The 22584-nt window shown below is 44.2% G+C and overlaps 1 protein-coding gene and 1 long non-coding RNA gene across 4 annotated transcripts; one reads left to right on the top strand and one right to left on the bottom strand.

Annotated features, from left to right (window-relative positions):
* The first annotated feature begins 9689 nt into the window (after window positions 1–9689).
* LOC140857474 (uncharacterized) lies at window positions 9690–19776 on the top strand. Of its 2 annotated transcripts, none has more exons than XM_073256406.1 (5): window positions 9690–11452; window positions 13475–13533; window positions 15867–15995; window positions 16783–16856; window positions 16930–17525. In XM_073256406.1, exons 1-5 carry the CDS (start codon window positions 10748–10750, stop codon window positions 17094–17096), a joined length of 1134 nt encoding a protein of 377 aa, XP_073112507.1. In that variant the 5' UTR covers window positions 9690–10747; the 3' UTR covers window positions 17097–17525. The 2 variants fall into 2 exon arrangements, with proteins under 2 accessions (XP_073112507.1, XP_073112506.1); XM_073256405.1 differs by lacking the exons at window positions 16783–16856; window positions 16930–17525 and adding exons at window positions 17576–17711; window positions 19413–19776 and having other exon boundaries at window positions 9715–11452.
* On the bottom strand, window positions 15866–22395 carry LOC140857475 (uncharacterized). Of its 2 annotated transcripts, XR_012140937.1 has the most exons (3): window positions 22175–22395; window positions 20225–20615; window positions 15866–16029 (listed from the first exon to the last, which is right to left on the bottom strand). It is a non-coding gene; the product is annotated as an uncharacterized lncRNA (long non-coding RNA). The 2 variants fall into 2 exon arrangements; XR_012140936.1 differs by lacking the exon at window positions 15866–16029 and having other exon boundaries at window positions 20116–20615.
* Window positions 22396–22584: the final 189 nt, after the last annotated feature.

The raw sequence follows: 22584 nt of genomic DNA, 5'->3' as shown, positions 1-22584 counted from the left end.
GGGTAAGTCTTCCTCTTCTTCGTTTCCATTATCATTTCTCATAAGTTCGGCCTTCTGACGGTCGGTTTCGCCTCTCGCAGCTGATTTACAATATATCCGAGCTGGAGGCCGGATACGAAGATTCGACGATCTGCGTGCGGCCTGGAAGGACAAGGCCGCGGCCGCGAAGCCGATAAAGTTATACTGGTCGACCAGCTGCAGCAGTCGGTCGACGGGAGGCCCGGCTTGAGGGGGAGATCTCTCGTCTTACTGAGGAGGTCTCCCGACTCACAGGCGCCTTGGCGACTTCGAGTCCGAGCTGCAGTCGGCCCGGGACGACGCCAAGAAGAAGTCCCGAACCGTCCGTCGGCTGGCCATGAGAGGGACAGCTTCGCCAAGGAGCTCAAGGCCGAAGCGAGCAGCTCGAGTAAGCCTCGGGAACCTCGCTAAGGCCGAAGAAAGTCTGTCCATCGCTCAGGCCGACGCAGACATCGTGAGGGCGGAAGCGGAGTCGGCGAAGGAAGCCATGGGTCGGGCTATAGAAGACTTTCGCGACTCTGAAGAGTACCGGGAGGAACTTCTGGAGAGCAGCTTCCTCTCGTACGAGTGGGGTACGAGGACGCTCGGGAAGCCATCCGAAGCTTGTACCCGGAGCTCGACCTCGGCAGCATCGTTTCGCCAGAGTCGGAGGCCCCAGCTGCGGAGGAGACGGCCGACCCATCGTCGGGAGGTCGCCCACCATAGCGGAAGCCGAAGCAGATGCGGACCAGGCTACCGAAGGTCAAGCGGCTCCGACTCCCGAAGCCGAGTAGATTCGCCGGCCGTCCCCAACCTTCGTCCAGTGGAAGAGGCCGACTTTGAGGACTAGTCGGTTTTCCATTTTCCTTTACTTCTGTTTATCATACCTGTATTCGGGCTTCGGCCCAGTTTTGTAAACTTAACCCGAACTTTAATGAAATCGAAGTCAAAGTCTTTTCAACTTGGACTCTTCTCCTTTGTATGTCTCTCTTCTTTCATGTGTCGTGGGACACTTTCGAACACATAAGTCGCTGGCCCGATAATTAGTTAGGACGTTAGGTAATGCGTGCCGCAGCAAAGGCAGAGCGAATTCCGACTTTGGACCAGCCTCCCGATTGTCGTATAATCCGACGATCGAGGGCTTAAGTCGGATGTCTGTCGCCCGGTCATGAGTCGGGCATGTTCGTCGAGTCGAAAGTCGTCCGACCTTCGGCATGATTCAATGGTCGGATCATTTCATATGGTCCGATAGTCAAATGTCGCTCGAGGCCTTAGTCGAATGGCGTCCGACGCGTTTAGTCAGGGAAACGATGACAAGTCGGATTCCCATTGCCCAACCCAGGCCGGGTACTCACGTCGGCCGTGTGATAATCGGTGGTAAGCGAATATCCTTCGACCGATCGTGACCTGATCGGTAAGTTGCGAACGCGGCATTGGTGCATTGGGTTCTGCTTTTCTTGGCCGAGGCAGAGTCGGCGAGTCAGCCGATCGTTTTGCCCGGATTTTGACTGTAGAAGGAGTGTAACTCCCGTTGTCGTGGATATATCGGCCCTTTTAAGCGTCCGATGCATTGTCGGCATCGGGCCGTTGGTCCCAGTGGTACGTTAGGTTCACGTGGGACGTCGGGGGTTCGCACTTCTTGGCGAGTGCCGACCCACATCGAAGAGTCGAGATTCCAGATCCGAAGTTTGAAACTGAATTTGTATTTCCAGTGAGTGGACACAAAGTTCATCGGTAATACAACTTTAGTTGTCGGCATTCAGGTCGGGGAATGGGGTTCCTTCCAGAGTCTCCAGTCGGTAAGCCCTCGGTCCGTAGGTGTCGCTACTTTGTAGGGTCCTTCCCAGTTCGGAGCTAACTTCCTTGGTCTAAAGGCTTCGAGACTTCTGCCTTTCTTAGGACTAGGTCCCAGGCCTGAAAAGTTTTGGTTTGACCTTGGCGTTGTAATATCGGGCTACCTTCTGTCGGTAAGAAGCCATGCGAAGCTGAGCCTCGCTCCGAAGCTCGGGTAGGAGGTCTAGGTCGGCCCTCCGGCACTCAGAGTTGTCTGGCTCTTGATACTGCTCGACTCTAGTCGATGGTAGCCCATCTCGAGCGGTATCATTGCTTCCGTCCATAGGCCAAACTGAAAGGTGATTCCCGATCGGGACACAGGGTGTCGTCCGGTATGCCCACAGGACGGAGTTCAACTCCTCGACCAGAGGCCTTTGGCTTCATTCAGTCGGGTCTTGAGTCCATGCAGTATGGTTCGGTTGTCACCTCGACTTCACGTTGGACTGTGGGTGCCCGACCGAGGTCAGTCGGTGCGTGATATGAAATCTGCACAGAAGTCTCTGAAGTCCTGGTTGTCGAATTGCCGTCCGTTGTCGGTGATAATGTGTGCGGCAATCCGAACCTGAAGATGATGGACTTCTGAACGAAGTCCTCCATCTTTCACTCGTAATCTGCGCCAGAGGCTCGGCTTCCACCCACTTGGTGAAGTAGTCGATGGCGAGACTATGAACTTCCTTTGGCCGATGCCGGAGGAAAGGGCCCGAGTATGTCGATTCCCCACTGGGCGAAGGGCCACGGGGCGACTACTGGAGTGAGCTGGCTGGCGGGTCGGTGTTGTATGTTGGCATACCTTTGGCACGGCTCACACTTCCGAACCAACTCAGCTGCATCCTTCCTCATGGTGGGCCAGTAGTAACCCTGTCGCAGGACTTTGTAGGCCAAGGATTTGCCCCCAAGTGATTTCGCAGATTCCTCGTGTACTTCTCTGAGCGCGTAGTCCGCGTCGTCGGTCCCAAGCATCTGAGCAAGGAAAGGGAGAACGACCTTTTGTAGAGTCGGCCATCCATTATCATGTATTGGGAGGCCGACCATCGGAGCCGTCTGGCCTCCGCGGATCTTCAGGGCTAATCCCATCGGTCAGGTACCAAACAATCGGATCCATCCAGCTTGGTTCGCCGCCAGCTGTAGCACCTCCTCGACCTTGTCGATGCTCGGCTGCTCGAGATTCTCTACGAACGTCCGCCCAAAGCATCGTAAGCTGAAGTCGCCAGCCTGGAGAGTGCGTCGCCCGAGCGTTCTCCGACCTAGGGATGTGGGAGATCTCGAAACATCCGAGGGCGCAACAAGATCTTTCACCTTCTGGAGATATTTCGCCATAGTCGGGTCTCGCACCTCGAATTCGCCCTTGACCTGTCCCACGATCAGCTGAGAATCGGAGAAGACTCGGAGGCTGTTGATCCCCAACTCCTTCGCCATCCTCAAGCCGGCGAGGAGTGCTTCATACTCGGCTTGATTGTTGGAGACTTTAAAGTTGAATCGGAGGGCGTACTCAGTGACCATCCCTTCGAGTTGGTGAGCAGGAACCCGGCCCTGCTCCCTCGAGCATTGGAGGCTCCGTCGATGTGCAACACCCAGGTGAATCGGGTCACATTCGGAGGTCCCAACCTCTTCGGGGCTCCTTCCCCGACGTTCGGTCGGTCGTCGGGCATTCTGCGATAAAGTCGGCCAAAACTTGGGCCTTCAAGGTGGGTCGCGGTCGGTACTGTATGTCGAACTCACTGAGCTTCATCGCCCATTTCGCCAGTCATCCCGATGTGTCGGGTCGGCGCAATACCGTCCTCAAGGGCTGGTTGGTGAGGACCACAATGGCATGCGCTTGGAAGTATGGACGGAGTCGTTGTGCGGACACAGTCAGGGCGAATATCATCTTTTCTATCTCCGAGTACCGAGCTTCGGCCATGGAGCACTTTGCTGGTGTAATATATAGGTTGGTGAATTCGGCTCTCGTTCTCCCGGACGAGCACCGAGCTAACCGCCTCGGGGAAGTGGCCAAATAGAGATACAGCGTCTCCCCGGCTTCTGGCTTACAAGCAGCGGGGGAAGCCAGGTACTTTTCAGGTCCTCGAAGGCCCGTTGGCACTCATCCGACTAAGAGAAGCCCTTCACCTGCCTCAGGGTTTTGAAGAACGGGAGGCATCTTTCAGCCGACCGAGAGATGAATCGGCTGAGGAAGGTGATTTTTTCGTTCAGCTGCTGGACCTCCTTCTTGGTGCCCGGATGCCGCATGTCGATGATCGCTTTGATCTTCTCGGGGTTGGCCTCGATTCCTCGTTGCGAAACGAGGAACCCGAGGAACTTTCCGAGGTCACCCCGAAGGCGCACTTAGTCGGTTCAACTTCATCCGGTGTCGTCGTAGAGTGCGAAGAGTTTCTCGAGATTCGCACGTGATCCGGGATTTGCGCACTCTTCACCAGCATGTCATCCACATACACTTCCATGTTGCGCCTGATCTGGTCTTTGAAGACCTTATTGACGAGTCGCTGGTAGGTAGCTCCGACGTTCTTCAGTCCGAAGGGCATTACCCTGTAGCAGTAGAGGCCCTTTGCGGTCACGAAGGTGGTGTGCTCCTCGTCTTCGGACGCATTCGGATCTGATTGTATCGGCAAAAGCGTCCATGAAACTGAGCAGTCGGTGGCCGACGTCGCGTCTACCAGCTGGTCGATCTTTGGGAGTGGGAAGCTGTCCTTCGGGCAGGCGCGGTTTAGGTCGGTATAGTCGATGCAAATCCTCCAACTCCCGTTGGCCTTTTTGACCATGACGACGTTGGCGAGCCAATCGGGGTATGTAGTTTCTCTGATGAAGCCTGCCTCGAGTAGCTTGTCCACCTCTTCGTCGATGGCCTTCTGTCTTTCAAGAGCAAAAGATCATTTTTCTGCCTCATCGGCCTCACCGCTGGGTCGATGTTGAGTCGGTGTGTCATTATCTCCGGGGGGATGTCCGACATATCCGCTGCCGACCAGGCGAATACGTCGGCATTGGCCTTCAGTAGCTCCGCCAACTGTCGTCGCTCGGGGTCGGATAATTGAGACCCGACCCATACCTTTTGGTCGGGATTCTCCGCTATCGAGATGGGAACGAGCTGTTCGGCTGGTTCGCCCCGTTCTTCTTCTTTCCGTTGGTCCAACTTGTCGACCGTCAGGGGGCTCTTCGATTCGTCGCTTTGAGCAGAGATCTGAAAGCATCGCCGAGCGAGCTGCTGATCCCCGCATCTCCCCGACTCCGTTCTGGTCGGGAACCGAACCAGGAGGTGATACGTGAAACTATCGCCCTAGGGCATTTAGTCCGGTCTTCTGAGTATGGCATTGTAGGCCGACGGCACTTGGATGACTGCAAAGGTCAAGTGGACAGTGCTCTGTCGTGGTTCGGTTCCAGCCGTCACGGGCAAAGTAACTTCGCCTTCCACGTGACAGCATCTCCAGCAAAGCCTATCAGGGGCGTAGAGACTCGCTTGAGTCAGTCGGTCGACAGTCGCATCCGGGAGAAGGTCGAGTAAAACAAAACGTTCGTTGAACTTCATTATCTACAAAGATTCTTTTTACATCATAATTTGCTATTGTTGCCGAGACAACAACAGCGTCGTCATGGGGAGTTTGAATGCCTCGATTATCTTCATCTGTAAAAGTAATTACATCATCCAGGCGCGGCTTCTTCGTCGGCTCCCCTCCAGCAGACGTCCCTGGGTCCAGTCGTTTGGAAATCATATTGATGACCCCGTCGTTGGTTGGTTATTCGTCGCTTCTTCAGTCGGATGGGGTCGTTGGTCGGCGACGGGCCGGGTCGGCGGATTCCTCGGAACTTGCCGAGATATCTCCGACGTATGAGGGCTTCAATCTCATCCTTAAGTTGGATGCATTGCTCGGTATTGTGGCCGTGGCCCCGATGGAATCGGTAGTACTTTCGCCGGTCGAGGCCCTTTGCCTTCAGAGGCGGAGGCCATCGCAGGTATTCTTCCCCTTCGATCTCCATCAAAATCTGCGCACGAGGAGCAGAGAGAGGAGTATAGGAGTCGTACCTGGGATGTGTCGGCCTTGGACTCCGCCGTCGAGGCGATCTCTGGTTCCATCGAGGGGGTGAGACCCGACCGTCGGTCGGGGGCCTGCTAAGCTCGGTTGGGTCCCGACCCTTCCTTCGCTTCTCCTTCGTCGGTCGGAAGCTCCTTCATCCGCGTGCATGTACTTGTACGCACGCTCCAACAGTTCGGCGTACGTCCGGGGGAGGGTCTTGTCCAAGGAATATGTGAATCGGGATGCCCTCAGCCCCCGCTTCATGGCCGAAATGGCCATGTCTTCGTTGAGGTCTCGGACCTCAAGCGTGGCCGTGTTGAACCGCGTCACGAAGTATCGGAGTGTCTCATTTTCTCCCTGTTTGAGGAAAAAAGACTGTCCGAGATTCGCGACGGCTTCCGGCTGGTGCTGAAGTGGGCCACGAAAGAGTGCTCGACTGCCCAAAGGAGTGGATACTTTCGATCGAAGATCGGAGTACCAGGCCCTGGCAACTTTGCGGAGCGTGGCGGGAAAGCCTATGCAAAAAAGAGCGTCGGTCGCCCCTTGGATCGTCATGAGAGCCTTATAGCTCTCCAGGTGGTCAACCGGGTCGGTGGAGCCGTCGTAAGGCTCCACGTGTGGCATCTTGAACCGACTGGGGATCGGTTCGTCGAGGATGAGTCGGGAAAGAGGTTGGACGGTCTGAAAGTCTACGTCGTTTGAGGACTTCTGTCCGTCCACCTGCAGCTGGACAAGCGACGGTCGATTTCTTCGAACTTGCGTTCGTAGTCGTCGATCCGTCGGTGCTGAGAGACCCCAGGGGTGGAGTCTCCCGATGAGTCCGAGAGGGAGCGAACGGTGTTCGCGGCCGCTTTTCCTTCCTCGCTCGTCCCAGCTGGGAGGGGGATGACCGTCGAGACCGATGGATGTCACGCTGCGGCCGCCCCTCCTCCTCTCGGTGGGAGTGCTGTGGCAGGTGCTCCGGAGGAGGCGACGGAGATCGGCGCGGGCGTCGGCGGCTGCTCCTGGAGGGCATCGACGTGCCGTCGGTTGCTCGGCCGGTGAGGGCGGCAACCGGATTGGTTGTTGCTGAAGGCTCTTGACTGCGTCTGTCAGCACGGTCATCTGCCGCACGATCGCGCGATCTGCGCCTCCATGGTCACCACGGGATGCGGAGAGCTAGGTTCCGCCATGGAGGGTGGAGGAGAGGCCTCTTCCCGGCGGGAAGAGCACCTCGCCGATCCGATGACCCTCGACCGTTGAGCTCTTGTTCTTGTCATCTTAAGAGATGTTTCGAGTTCCGTGAGGGTTACAATCCCTGGTGCTGTCGCAGGCCTCCCCTTCCTGGCGCGCCAATCTGTTGCGGCCAATCCCCTCGTCGCCTGGTCGCCGGGAACGAGGGCCTGCAAAAGAAGTCCGCACTGACCGGAGGTGACTCTGGCGGGGACCCTCCGACGGTCAAGTTAGAGAGGAGACTAGGCAACAGTAGACAAGAATCAAGGAGAGCTCAACAAGAGAGAGTGAGAGCTAGAGAGGAGGAGGGATTCCAGGATTTCGAGAAGGACCTCCCAGCATTGTTGCCTTCCCCGATATATATAGTGGAGCGCGGTATGGTGCCGTCATTAATGGCGCAGACAATGGAAGAATTGTCAAATCGTCGAGGACTGTCAGAGCCATCGTGAGGTTGTCAAATTACCGTGGGGCTGTCAAATCACTAGGGTTGACCCATGCCTTAAGTGGGATAATGCCCTAAGGCGACCGTGCCGCATGCCGGTGTCAGGACTGGCAGCCTCTAGCAGTCGTACGGCGTTTGGAGGAGCCGACCGACTATAGGTCGGCGGCTGGTTGAGGGGCATCGGGCGGAAGTCCGGGAACCCTCCGGCAGTCAGTCGGGCGTGTTGTGGGAGTCGGACGTCGGGCTCCATAGTTCGGCCGATCGAGAGCGAAGAAGGTCTGTCCGACCGACGTATATTCGGTCGGTCGGTGACGGCAGCCATCGATCGACAGAGTCGGGCGCCGGTCATGTAGGCCCGATGATGAGTCGGCGTGAGTGGGGTCGGTCGGTATGGCCCAACAGAAATAATGCTATTAATTTTGTAACGAAGGCTTCTTTATCTTGAGATGGTGGTGCTAGCGAAACTGCCCTCCAGGCCAACCATCTCATAGACCCTTTACAATTGAAGAGGAATCTTGCCGTAGAACAGCAACAACTTGTTATGAAAAGCCTGCTCTCATATAGCCGTGTCAGCTGTTGGGTTTTGGCAGGCCATATCCATACCCAACCTCCAAATATATTAGATCCAAATCAGGCCTAAACCCAATTAAAAATCTACATCCATATTGTATATTTTGGACTAGAGAAATTCTTTGTGCACCATGGAGGGTGTAGAAAATCCAACATCGAGCGTGCCACTTCATTCGATTGGCTCACGTAGTCATCACTTTCCAATACATATTTAATGCTTGTAGGATTGTTTTATCATTTAAAAATTTTGTATGATAAAAATATTTTTATTTTTTGAAAAAATTATGACATCCGAAATCGTATTTTGATTTCGCACGTCATAATATCATCTCGGACGTCATAATATAAAAGAGATATTTTTGTTCAATTATTTTTCAATATACATTTAATGTCTATAGATCGATTTTTTCGTTTAAAAATTTTGAATGACGAAAATACCTCTATGCTATGAAAACATTATGACATTCGACGTCAATATTATGATATCTTGCAGTTCGAATGCCATTCTTTTTTTTCAAAAGAGAGATATTTTCGTCATATAATATTTTTAAATGAAAAAGTCGATCTGTAGATATTAAATACGTGTTAAAAAGTGATGACTACATTGACCAATCAGACGAGATGGTGCACTCCACATCGAATTTTTTACACTGTCCACGGTGCAGAAAGAAGTTCATTTTTGGATCAAAAAGTTTACGTATCCAACCAAGTTTCAAATAGAAATCAGCATTCACAAGTTATTTAACAGTATTTTTTGAAATATTTTTAAATTATTTAACACATCCAAACAGCTGTCTCATAAGTTGCGAACAAGATAGTTCATGGTTTCACAATTCTCTCGTTCTTTTTCCCTTTTGTAATTAGAAAGAAAAATTGACAGACACACAATTGGACATGCATACAATTACATTTGTAGATATTATGCATGTGAATATGTCTGTACATTTTTCTATATACTGAATTAGGTTGGTTGCTTTACGGTATGGATCTACCTAAATCCAAACCCGCAAAGTATGTTTGTGGATCTAATTTTGAAAACAAACCTAATTCATACCCAGATCTTATACTTCGATTTGGTTCTAGAGCGGGTTAGTGGATATTTAGCTCTTCTACCAGCAAACCTTCGTCAGCCTACCTAACCTCTCTTCGATGAGCTCAAAATTTATTCTAAGATCAAAACCAAATTTCAGAGTACGGCCTTAAAGGTTCTTTGGTGGTCACTCATCTCCTTGTCGTTGAGGTCCCTCCCATCTTAAATTACAATGTCCCATTTCGATTGTTACTCTCAAGTAAAAGATGCAAAAGAAGGCAATCTCTTTAAGTTGGATATTGCATTGATCAAGTTACATAAATAATGAAACAAGATGAAAAATATCGCGGCCATCTTCGGCACCTCTCACATGCAATTCACATGCCAAACTCTTCCAGCTTCCGAAAATTAAGCTTAAATATAGAAATTTTGCCTAACATAAAATGCAACCAACCTACTAAACCTATGGAACAAGTCAATAAAGGTAAAACTAGAACATTCTATGTCACCCCATTACAACAAGAGCTATGCCCATCCCACTGATATTTCTGCAACCATGATCTATTAGACCTAAATCTCAAAGTTCTAGATCCTGGTTCCATGCTCAATTTTAACAAAATGTCCGCCCCCCTTCACCTATTATTTGAGTCGATAATTCAGGATGTGGTTTCCAATTGGAGCCACCTAACATGCCGCCGACAGCCCGTTATCTCAATCGGGCGACTGTGGGGTCTCAGCCCTCAACAAACTGCATGCTTCCAGAATGCAGTAAAAGGAGCGAGTTGGATTTTCGGCGGACCCAATAATGCTGTTCGCCTTGATCTCTGACTTGTAGGTGGCTTTCTTGGCCTCGTGTTTCTTTTCTTCCCTCGTGGAGTTCGATTCCATCCCTCTAATCTTCTGCCCCGAAGCCTCCGTCGCCAACTCCCGGAGTGCTTCCTCCTCTCCAAGAAATCAAATCATCTACCAACCTCGATCCATAGATTCTGATCTCTTACTACAATTTCTGTCTCTTCACTTCTCTTTCTGCTTCCAATTCTTCCTCTTTGGCTGGAAAAGTCCTCATCTTTTCGCTCAGAGTGGCTCGAAGATATGTGTTTATTGGTCGTCTATGGAGAGACCCTGCGGCTGGAAGTTTGCACGGCGTCTATCGTGCCCTCAAAGAATTCTCATCTGCAAGCCTAATCCTGTTTTCTGTCTCGGAAAACCCAGCCTACTGAGCTTTTTCTCAGATTCTTCTCTGTTGGGGAAATTTTAATTTCTTGCTCTTTTACATGATCAGGTCCTCATCTGCAGTCCCAAAATCAAATCTTTGCTATTCCCAGTTCTCTGAATGGTTAAATCCCCCATTCCAACCCAACCCAAAACTCTTTACAGGCACTTTTCTTTAGAAAAATCCCAACTTTTTGATTTTTGGTCAAAGGTGCAGTAGTACTTGGGGAGGAACTCCCTTTCTATTTTTATTTGTTCATTTATAAGCTTTCCAAGTTTTTTCTTTCATCAGAAAAGAAGCCCTATACTTTCCTGAAGTCCCCTTTGATAAGTACCTCTTAAATGGCCCACCTAGTCACATTCCCTTTTGTTTCCAGCCAATCCAATGTCACTATATAATTTCCAGTTTCTAGCACAATGCGCCGCCATTCCTAGCCTTGCCCTCTGATGTCGCTTGCTTGCTGCATCCCTGTGCTTGAGTGTGTCTACTGCCTTGCGTGTGCTCGCTGGGCGTGGCAGCGCTGCCTCTACAGCGCTGGCCATGACAGCGAGACCTGGGGACTGGCATCTGCGGATGAATTCGAGCCCGTGCCTCGGCTCTGCCGCCTCATCCTTGCTGTGTATGAGGATGATCTTGATCACCCTCAATGGGCCCCTCCAGGCGGCTATGGCATCAATCCCCGGTGGGTCGTCCACCGCAAGACCTATGAGGATACCCAGGGCCGTGCACCGACCTACTTGATATACCTTGATCATGACCATGCTGAAGTTGCCCTTGCTATAAGAGGCCTACACATGGCGAAGGAGAGCGATTATGCGATGTTGTTGGATAATAGGCTTGGGAAGAGGAAATTTGATGGTGGCTATGTTCATAATGGACTATTGAAGGCTGCGGAGTGGCTGTTTGATGCTGAGTGTGATGTTCTGAGGGATTTGTTGGAAAAGAATCCAAATTATACTCTTACATTGACAGGGCATTCTTTGGGTTCTGGTGTGGCTGCGATGCTCGCTATGGTTGTAGTTCAGAATAGGGAAAGGCTGGGGAATGTAGAGAGGAAGAGGATTAGGTGTTTTGCAATCGCACCTGCAAGGTGTATGTCGCTTAACTTGGCTGTTAGATATGCAGATGTTATCAACTCGGTTGTTCTTCAGGCAAGATTTGCTTTCTCTATATTACTTCCTTGTTATTGGCTTTGGCTCTGTTATTTGTGTCTTAGGAAAATGAAACATTGTTTAAAAGGCTTATTTGAAGATCAAATTGCCTAATGTCTTACGGACAGGATCTGCAAAATTGCTTTGAGGCACACAGTGAGGCTATCTAAAATGAGGGACAGTGGGAAGCAATTGCTTAAAGAGGCTCATCAGCTCATGACATGATATCTTATGCACCTAGGTTATGCTTTTGTTGAAAGGCATGTAGAATGGTCTTTCGTTGTTTTCACCAACATTGGAATGAGGGGATGACTTTTTATTTAATGTTTCACTAACCATGTCATGGTAGGTTCAAATGGTAATATAAGGTACAACAAACTATTGCACCATGTGGTTTATGCTTTGCATAAACAATATGGTGACATTGAATTATAGTAGACATTTTCACCTTGATTTGCTCAATGTTGTTGTTTGCTCTTACCAGAGTTTGGTGATTATCAAATACAAACACAATGCCATATTCTATACTTTACCTCTATCTTCATGACACGAACAACTGGATGGTCAATATCATATGAATTTATATGGCACGTATAATTGATGCAAGCACATTGGCAATTATGTAATAGCCTTATATGCTATTATACGTTCTTAAAATTGTAAAATATCTAGTAGGGTGCTGGGATTTTATTTCATGGAAGAGTAATTAATAACAAGGGAACTAGTAGCACCCTTATCCTTGTCAATGTTGCAATATCCTTAAACTGAATTATTGTATAAAAGCTTGCCAGTTCAATAAAAATACTTAGATGGAAGTTTTGTTTTTCGTTCCAAGATTATTTTGTGGTTCTGCAAGAGGAAATTGAATCAAATAAGTGAATTTGAAAAGTGCAGATCATACAAGTTCAACAGAGTTTTCAATATGATGATACTGATAGTGAGTAATCATTATGAGTTATCAAATGACTTCTGGAAGTTCCTTTTGTGTGTGCAGATTGTCAATGATTGAGCATATGATATCAGTAAGATTTTATTTGGGCACCCATCCCCACTCACCACCCTTGATGGTTTGCCGTACTACACACACCTGCCAAGATATGAGAAATATGAATGACAAGTTACCCCCTTCCACCAAACTAACATAAGAAAGAATAAGTTGACTAAACTTGTAATTATTGAGTTGGTATGTAAGCTGCTGTGCTATTATCTGGATGTATGTATGTATGTATTGGTGTGCATGTGCATGTGTGTCTGTGTCTTTGTGGCAGTGATTTTATCAACATATGTAACCAAAATTTTCCTCAAGGATGGTTGTTCACCACTATGTAACCTTTTGATTTCAGTTGAAAAGATCCAGATTCCAAATATTTATTTTCATTTGGCACTGGTCTTTGACTGTGCTTCATTTTGTTATGGGCTTTTTATCTTTTTGCTGAAGCTGTTGTTTGAAAGTGCAGATACATTATAATTTAGTCACATCCTATTGTCAGTTGGCATCTGAATTTAGGTCCATATCAAGGCGGCTCAATGCGTGAAGCTCCTGCTACTGCAGGTTCTGGGGAGGTCATATGTACGTAGCCTTACCCCCTTGTGTGGAGAGGCTGCTTCCATGTTCGAACCCATGACACCAAGGACACCATCGAGTAACCTTATCTTTGTGCCAAGTCTCATGTTCAAGTTGAAAACTATCTATTTTATAAAAATTACAAAAAATCAAGCTTGCCATTTGCCCTATGAACTTTAACAGTTCTTGCAAACACAAAATCACTCATTATCTTCTTTAGCAACAAAAAAAAAGAAAAAAGGAAAAAAAAACCCTCTGTCTCAAGTATAAGTTTCCTTGAGTGTTGTCTGTTACCTTCTGTAGAAAAATTCAGAATTTTTTTCCTCGAGATTTTGCAATTCCATGTTTACTCATGATAGTTTTAATGAGTTCATTGACACTACACTGTCTTCTTGTCGACTCGAAATGTTTCTTCAGTTGTATTGTTATATTACCCTTAATGATTATTTTGTTTGCAGGATGATTTTTTACCTCGGACAGCTACTCCTTTGGAGGATATTTTCAAATCGCTTTTCTGGTGAAGTGGACTAATCTCCTTTTCAATAAGACCACTCTTTGTGAATGTTGATTCCACTGCGAAGCACAGTTGGTGTTGAAGTAGAAATGAGCAAAGTTTGTAGAGTCAAACTCTTGCTGACTTGCATAATAGGTTTTATCCCTGAGAAAATTCTCAATGGTCTTCTCATTTTCAGAATTAAGATATACTTATTTAGGCAGCCTCATGTGACATTTCAAAAATGGTGATACTTCAATACCAAAGGTTTTCAGTAAAAATTCCCACTATTCTCAGTTGATAATAACTTCTATACAGTTTCTATTGTTTACATGCTTGATTGTTGAAGAAGCTTTTTATTCATAAATCTTTAATCAGCTCAAATTCCAGTTTGATCCTAAATGATTCCATATCTGATACATTTTTTAAGAATCAGCATCCAAGTCAAAACCACATACGGATTGCCGTATCTGGACCCAGGTTCATATCCGGTTGGGACTATAAATTGGTTATCAATATGAATGTGTTATTTGCATCATGACTGTCCCTAGAGTATGATCTGAGGCAAAACTAATTTCAAGTTCAAGCTTCTTAATACAAGTTTTTATCAGTCTATTATTAACTGTTGACCTGTGTAATATGGGCTTGGAATTGGCGTTGGTGGTGTAGAAACCAACTGGGATGGTACAGTAGTATGTGCATCAAATAATTGAGAAAGCCTAGTAAAATATGTGTTGAAGGGTCTAGAAGAGGGTGGAGAGACCCAAGCTAACAAAGGATGGAATCTGAGAAAAATGATGTGAGAAGCTTCAAGTAATACTGTGGTGACCCTTGATGGTCATGACTTGTGATCTCACAAATCTGACTTGATATGGTTGAGACAAGGGTTAATTGTTAACACTATGATTCATTCCTAAAATGATTTGTTTAATTTTATACCTCACATACAGTTTTATATTGTACAAATGAGATTCTTAAGTTTGGATTAGAAAGACCTTAAGGTAAACATGTGAATTTGGATTCTAACAAAGGGAGAGAGATGGGATATGATCATCAGGAATTCAAGATTCATGACAAGTTGACAACCGCTACACTTCTCTAGATACATGACACTCTGTCATATGCTACATGATTATTGCTTTGCTCAGTGACGGATCCAGAAATTTTGCTTTGTGGGGTCAATATAATAAAAGAAGCAGGAGAGCCGCAATAAGAGAAAGAGAAAAAAAATAAAATATATAAAAAATAATAATGTATAATATATTAAATATCCTTTATAATAAAATATTATAAAGGAGTACCATAGCAAAATTTTAAATATTATTAAATATTAAAATTATAATGATTAACCAAAAATTATTCTAATCACATATATTTGATATGAGTGAAAAAAGAAGAAGATAGAAAAAAACTAAAAAAAGTATTACAAAAAAAAAAAGCTAAAAGAGATTTATCTAATTCAGGTTAAGAAAAGAGATAAGAAGAACATATGATTTTCTATTGCATTTGGATTGATTTAGGATATAAAAAATAAATTGATGTGGGGTTTAAAATGTAAGGGGTGGATAAATGGAGACTGTAGGATTAGGGTGGGGCATTAAAAGACAAATAGAGAAGTAATGAATAAAGAAATAGAAAAAATGAGAGAGAGAGAGGTCAAAGTGGCATGAGAGAAGGAGAGAGGTAGGATATGTGTCATTAAAGAGAGTGAATGTATGTTATAATTACTCTTTTCATCTTTTGATGTGATCCTTCTATGATATAAAAAATAAATTAATATGGGATTTAAATATAAGAGGTGGACGGATAGTGTTGGGGTGGGCTATTAAAATTCAAATAAAGAAGTAATTAATAAAGAAAAAGAAAGAAAGAGAGGGGGAGAGAGGTCAAAATGGTGTAAGAGAGGAAAAGAGGGAAAGAGAGGTAGGACATGTGAGTCATTAAAGAAAGAGAATGTATGTCAATTATTTTTAATATATAATCTTTTTTATCCTTTACTTCTTCAAAATTTTACATAAGATATGGGGTCTATTCATAAACTTAATGGGGTCGATTTTTGGCTTTTTCTATTGACGTGTATGTATATATATATATATACACACACCTTTTTTTTTTTTTTTTTGTAGGGTCAATTGACCCAACATTTTGTTACATGCATCCACCACTGGCTTTGCCTGTTTGTTCTTCAGAGTTTGTTTGTATCTTATATTCTGCACAATGATGTTGTAGCAAAATACAGGTGCTTTATGTAGAAGCCAACTAATAGAACTTTATATTTATTTTCATTTGAGTATGTCTTACAGATTGACAATTCTTAACATGCTTTCAGAGTGGCTGATGTAATCTTCTGTTAACAGTTTGCCATGCCTGCTATGTCTAAGATGCATGAAAGACACCTGCATACCTGAGTATGTCAAGTTAAGAGATCCCAGGCGGCTCTACGCACCAGGTCGACTCTATCACATTGTTGAGAGGAAGCCGTTCAGGTATGAGCTGTTCGTTCATTCACTTCTAGTCTACCTGCATATGATGTACAGCATCTTTGATAAGATGAAAATGAGGGAAAAGGTGTGAAGCATTCAGGGAAAAAAAGGAATAAAAAGATGGCATCTAAGGTGCAAAAGCTAGAAGTTAAAGAAAAATAATTATAATACACAAACAACACATGACCATTATTAGAGGAATGTGCATTACTTGTATGCATTCTCCTAATTTTCACTCATCATGTATATTCTTTTAAGACATTTCTTGTAATCGGTAGCTAAATCCACAAGTAATTTAAGCAGACCAAGCCACTTCAATAATTCTTGGCTCATTTGTTTTGACCTTACTAGCTACGTAAATCAGAATCCCTCATCTTACATGGGCCTTCTTTAGTCTTCATTACATACTATCATTTTGACCTCTATTGTCACACCTGATGATGTACTTATCCCTCCTTTAGTTTCTGCCAGTCTTCCTATCCACGTAACATGCATCTAACATGCACATCCTTCTTGATTTTGCAACATTTTGACCCTTATCACATTAGCAGCCTTTATGTTACATAAGTTCCATTGATTCTCATTTTGTTTGGTTACCACAGTGCACTGCAGGAGCACTCCATTCCATCAACTCAATCCAAACATGTTGGAATGCTAATATTGAAACTTGGGAAAATAAACTACCCATGAACCCTGGTCCACTCCATGATGAGATGTGTCGAGTTGATTTTGGATATTTCTTATCAGTGATAGTGGCTTAGCTTTGACTGTTTGTCTTTTACCTCTTTAGAAATTACCGGTCATCAAAATCATCTTGGAGACTGTGTCATGAAGCTGATAAAAATGGAAAATTTTCGTGGACTGGTGAGAATTTGGGTGATCTTTGAGGACAACCGAATGTTGTTGGATAGCTTAATAAAAAGCCTATTCTTTGCAGGAAGTTGTCAAAATGATGCCTGGAATTCCCAGGGAGAGATCAACCTTCTTCTTGGAAAAAGAAAAAGCGAAAGGAAAAATATTCAAAGGGGATGGGCGTGTGGAAGGAGGGGATTCCACATATTAGCTTCTAATATAGTCAGTCATCCTTGCATACCTCATGATTAACTCCTGACATCTTAAACATGAGTAGGTAATTCTAGCCAAGTTTGGATGGGTTTTCAGCGAAGTTTCTTTATATTTGTCATTCTCTTTCTCATCTTTTTCCCTGCCTTCTCTTTAGGCATTCTTCTCCTCTCTTTCCAGGTCCAAGTCTCATAAATAAACAGAACATTTTCATCAGATAAGCTAGATCACTGGCCTTCTCCTGAATACCGGTAGCCAGCTCACCAAGTGAAAAGCTTAGGCCTTAGGGTCAATGCTGGTTGTTGTTCCTTTTTAGTTGAAAACTCACCTGTACAATACTCTGGTGGCTGGTCCTATGCATGTCTATGTTTCTCAAGATATTCTTCTCAGAAGTAGGGAAAAAATGTAAAATTTAAAATAATTAGTCTGCAACAGATTAGGCATTTTCAGTTTGGTTCTGCTTAGAGATTCAGGACTTTGTTTCGTTAAAAGAATAATCTTTTGTTGGTGGCTGATCACAGGTGTGGAAGATTTCCGCCAGTCGTTAGAACTGCGGTTCCAGTGGATGGGAGGTTTGAGCACATTGTTCTTTCCTGCAATGCCACTACCGACCATGCCATCATTTGGATAGAGAGAGAATCCCAAAGGGCCTTAGATGTAAGTTCTGAAATGCTTCTCTCCTCCTGAAGTTTTCTTTTCCTTCCAATAAGTCAGAAAGTACAAATCCCTTTGCTATAGAATACTATAAATAAAAAGAAAAAAAAATCTTTAAGCGAAAATAAAGAGTTCAACAATTCTGTTAGGACAGCAGGGACTTTGCAATTCAACTAGTTATGTGTTCCTAGCATATCTTAGTATTACATTGTAGACACATCATGTGCAGGATACATGATATTCTACATAGAATATCTATATGACATGTCATATGAACTGCTTAAGGTCTCTGCCTTTCAAGTGAAGCTGGTTTTTGTTATGTCAATTTGTTGTTTAAGAAAAAGAATGGCTCCCACAAGGTGACGAGCTACAGTTGTTTAAGTGTAATCATAATGTAATCTGAGCCATCCATAGAGCACACAAATCCCAAAATTTCTCTCTCAATGAGATGAAGCAATCTGCTGATCATCTCCTTTCTGATATACCAATTTAGCCACCAAAGTTCTTCCTCATCATGTCTGATCATAGTCTCCCACCTGCTTTTAGAAGCAATGTTGTACACTGAACTAATTTCTTCTCTCTTCCAACATGATCCAAAGTATCAAAGCAATCCTCTCTATTTCTACCTTGTTTGATCTATGATTATACATTGACTGTGCATTCAGAGTACTGCACATAATGTCAGGATCTAACTCTTTGAGATGTCATCGTGTCTATACCTAGCTAATTTTTAAATATGCCAGTCTTCATTACGACAATATTTTGATGGTCCTTGAGTCTTAGCCATGACTCTCAATCTGCTCCAAACCTGTAGATCATGGGTGCTATTTAGAGTGCTGTAAGTGGAGTGGCATGCAGCTCAAAGTTTCAGATGCAGGTCAGCCCAATAGTTTCAGTGCCTGCAACTCAAATAGTACAGTAAGTTAAGTTGCTTGTTGAGCTGCTACTCAAGACTATCTCATAGCATGTTGACTCATAATCAAAATGGCCACAGGATGAGCTGCAGCCAGTTGATGAATATTTTATTTTTCTAGAAAAAGAAAAGATTTTCTGTCTTCCCTTCCCCTCACCTCCTCTCTACTTTCTCCTCCTCTACCACTGGCCACCTCCAACACTATGCTGCCATGTGTATTTTTAGCCCTTGGGGCATCCTAATTTACCTTCTCCACTTTCCTGAATGCTTGCACCATCGTTGCTCCCTTCCCATGGGTACCAAGGTCCATACCTAACCCAGGCCCTCGCCACTGATGGCTGCGACACCGACCTCTTCGTCTGGAGCGCTCTTCTCTCCTTGTAGGTTGAGTTCTTTGACTAGGTGTTTGCTTGAATTGTGCTAGACGAAAATGTCCATCAAAGGTCCCCTTTTTCCTCCAAACTCTCCTCCAAACAGAAGAAGTGAGCTTCCTTATAAGGGAACTACTGCAGTTTCAGTTGCAATGCAACTTTAACTATAGGGCTCCAAACAGCCCCATAGCATCAGAAACCTATATCCGCACTCTTAAGTTTTAAACCGTCAGTTTCCACTGTATTCCAATATCAGGTTGTTTGGACTTGCTATTTGTTTAATCCAACTTGGATTTGGAGGTGATGAACTTCATTCAACAAACCTTTTGTAGTTCTTCACAGCACATTATCTGTTTGAACTAAAAATTGGTTCCGTGCGCATCTTTTAATAAAACCCAGCTTTTTTTTTTGTTATTGCAGTTGATGCTGGAGAGAGAACTGAGCATGGAGATCCCCACACAGCAGAAAATGGAGCGGCAAAAGACGCTTGCAAAGGAGCACGACAAGGAGCATGAGGCTGCACTCAGACGAGCTGTTACATTAGAGGTTCCAGATGCTTACACACCATCACCATATGGTACCTTTGACAAGAACCCTACCAGCATAGCTGAGGAGCCTCCAGTCTCATCTAGCAGCGACCCACGCAGGCTAAGCTGGGATCGGTTGATCGAAAGGGTCTTCGAGAGGGATGAATCTGGAGAAATGGTGCCTCGCAGATGAGTTACACCAGTCTCATTGTAAAATTATTCTGTTGTTGTTTATTGAATGTCATTATTCTTGGTTATGGCTTTTGCTTGCTGCTTGAGTGAATAGAAAAAGAAGGGTAACATCACGGCCATCAAACAATAAGCTATTCATGCATACTCCAAATAGAAATAAAAAATAAGTTATAGATTAAAAAAATCAAGTTTCATATTATAAGTATTAAAGATTGATATAATTCACTCAAAAAGAAGATATTTTAAGTTTCGATTATAATGGTTAAACATAATCAATGGAAAATAGGTTGACGGACTTCCACTCAAAAAATATTGAGGTTGCACATGATCAACTTAAAACGATTCCTCCACGCCAATCAGTTAGCTTTCCACTAAAAAATTCGGGAGAAATGCGTGCATCCCTATATTGACAGAGCTGTTCTTGCTCACTTTGTAATGATATTAATAATAATAAAAAACATCTGTTCTACAAAAACCTTAATAACAACCTGTGAAAGTGTATTTGTGACATACCATTCAGTCAGCCATTAGATCGCAGCATAGAACTGTGCAAGGGCGGAGAAAGGATGTGGATATGAACTCTGTAAAAGGGTTGCTGCAGGAACTTTACAGTATTTTTTTATCAAGAATTGGACTAGACATTGTACTGCAATCAGAATACATCTTGATCTATTTGATCAAAGAAGGGGCAGGATTAAAAAAGGTCAGATTTGCTATTTTTTTCGTGGCGTTTGTATACAGAAGTGTTAGCCTTTGGGGTTTTAGTAGAGAACGTTGCTCCTACACCTGCAAAGAGGCAAATATCTTTTAGGCAAAGAGGGATTCAGTACTTGAGACAATGCTAGAGTCGTAGACGAGTCTCTTCTCCTTTCCTTCTATGACTGGAGATCAAGAACAGCTTCACCTGCAAGGCAGCAGTGTCATGCAACTTTATACCGTTGCAGTACTGATCATGCAAGGACAAAAGAAATTTTGAAAAAGAAAAAAAAAAGAGAGGGGGTTGAAATGCTCAGTGACTAATTTATGACAGCTTGCATAATGTCAACTAGGGTAACAGCTGAATGCTTCCCTGTGGTGATAGTCTTAGCATCAGCAGTGTGTCTTTGCAGGTGCTCACCAGACCAGATGGAACTTTTGATTATCCTTGTTCAATAAGCAGCATGAAAGCAATTCTTCTCTTTATATTAATCACGGGTGAATGTAGATGGAACTCTTAAGCCATTTAAATCAATCCATAACCATTCATCCTTGTCCCATCTATTTGAATCAGCTTTATTTAACCTCATCTGCCTAGCAATCCTGTTAAGGATGCATAAAATACATACAATGTTATTTCTAGCTTTTCCATATCCATTTTTTGCAACCTCTATCCATGTCATCTTAGATCTTCCCCCCCTACATCCTTCAACACAAATTAAACTTGCCCCACCTTAATTACTAAGCCCCTAGATCTTTGTTATGCATGCTCATAGTTATCAATCGATTCTCTATCACTAGTCCTTAATTTGTACAACTCCCACAGATCATCTAACTCCTTAGTTTTGCGATACTTTTACCATATAACCATCTCAGTGTTCTCATTTCTTATACCATTTAAACATGCTCAGCTATTTTGGATTTAGGCATTTTTTCCCAAAATTAGCACTGACAACATGGAGTGACGAAAGAGAACTAGATGGTGGTTGCCTCTTGTTTTTTTTCCTTTTTTAACAGGAGTTCTCTTTTATTTATTTGCATTAACCTGTAAACGGTACATAGTTCTCAGAATTGCAGTGCTGAATATGTGCTACTACAAGCACTATTGTTAAATGTGTCCAACATCCTATTCACATGCATATTATTATTGCATTTTATCATTACAGTCCAAATGGCATCACTTAAACAAACATTCATAACTGAGAATCACATACCTAAGTACCTTGTTTTCATGAATGGATATTGCTAAGATAATCCTACAAAATCAGTTCCAAGAGCTGCATCAAAATCTATTGAGAGTCAATAATGTCACGAAGGAGTAAGATTTTTCTCTAGTATGAATTGTCCAGCATTTGACCAGTACATAAGACCCATCATCTCTCAACAGGAATTATCACAGAACCTTGAAGCTAACATGTAGGAAGATCATTCAGCTTTCTAAAGTCATTCATGTTCTCTTGTGACTAAAGAATATTCAGATGGACCAAGTAAGCAATGAACTTCCTAAATACTAGGATAACTTTCTGAAATTAAAGCAATGGATTCAGTTATTATTTCTTCTTAAAGGTATCCACCTACAGATACACATACAATTGCATAAAATACGGTTCTGTAGCTACTATTATATAGCTCCTAGTTATTAATAGCATTCATAATGAAGGTAACTAATGCATGCACAATTCTGCAACGAGTAAAAAATGAAAATTATTGATGCAAACATATGATGCTGCAACAAGTAATAAAAGTATGTAAGGGCTCAATATTTACCATGCATTCTTTTGACAAAGCGCTCAAATTCTAGGAAGTTGTGTCTCTCCATGAGATCTGGACTTAGCCTGAGGTAAGTAAATGCTGATAAATGTCTTCCATCTGGATCATGCATTGGCTTGGAATTCTCCAGAATTTTGTTGTATCCATCTCTATCATGGCAGGGAAGAGCATTCTCACTAGCCACTGGTATACAAACATCCCAAGCAGCATTCAACACCTGATGATGGAACAGCTTATAATTTCAATCACTGGTTTGCAGCCATTTATTTTCTACAGTATGTACCACATCTTAATGCAGATGACTACCACGTGAAACTATTATTTTTGTTCTAGCGAGAACTAAGAACTCTTTAGGCCTTATGCGACTAAAAAACCATCGTAGCCCCCTCCTTCCCAACTTTCCCACC

The sequence above is a fragment of the Elaeis guineensis genome, chromosome 4, assembly GCF_000442705.2.
Source record: "Elaeis guineensis isolate ETL-2024a chromosome 4, EG11, whole genome shotgun sequence".
NCBI classification, from domain to species: Eukaryota; Viridiplantae; Streptophyta; class Magnoliopsida; order Arecales; family Arecaceae; genus Elaeis; species Elaeis guineensis.
This window is presented reverse-complemented; position numbering and strand designations above follow the sequence as displayed.

What these genes read in the sequence shown, in the direction of transcription:
- LOC140857474 (XM_073256405.1), top strand. Translation starts at nt 10,748, where the DNA reads ATGTCGCTTGCTTGCTGCATCCCTGTGCTTGAGTGTGTCTACTGCCTT. An exon ending in ATTTTCAAATCGCTTTTCTG is followed by an intron (nt 13,534 to 15,866) that starts GTGAAGTGGACT and finishes TTCTGTTAACAG; the next exon opens with TTTGCCATGCCTGCTATGTC. An exon ending in AATCCCAAAGGGCCTTAGAT is followed by an intron (nt 17,712 to 19,412) that starts GTAAGTTCTGAA and finishes TTGTTATTGCAG; the next exon opens with TTGATGCTGGAGAGAGAACT.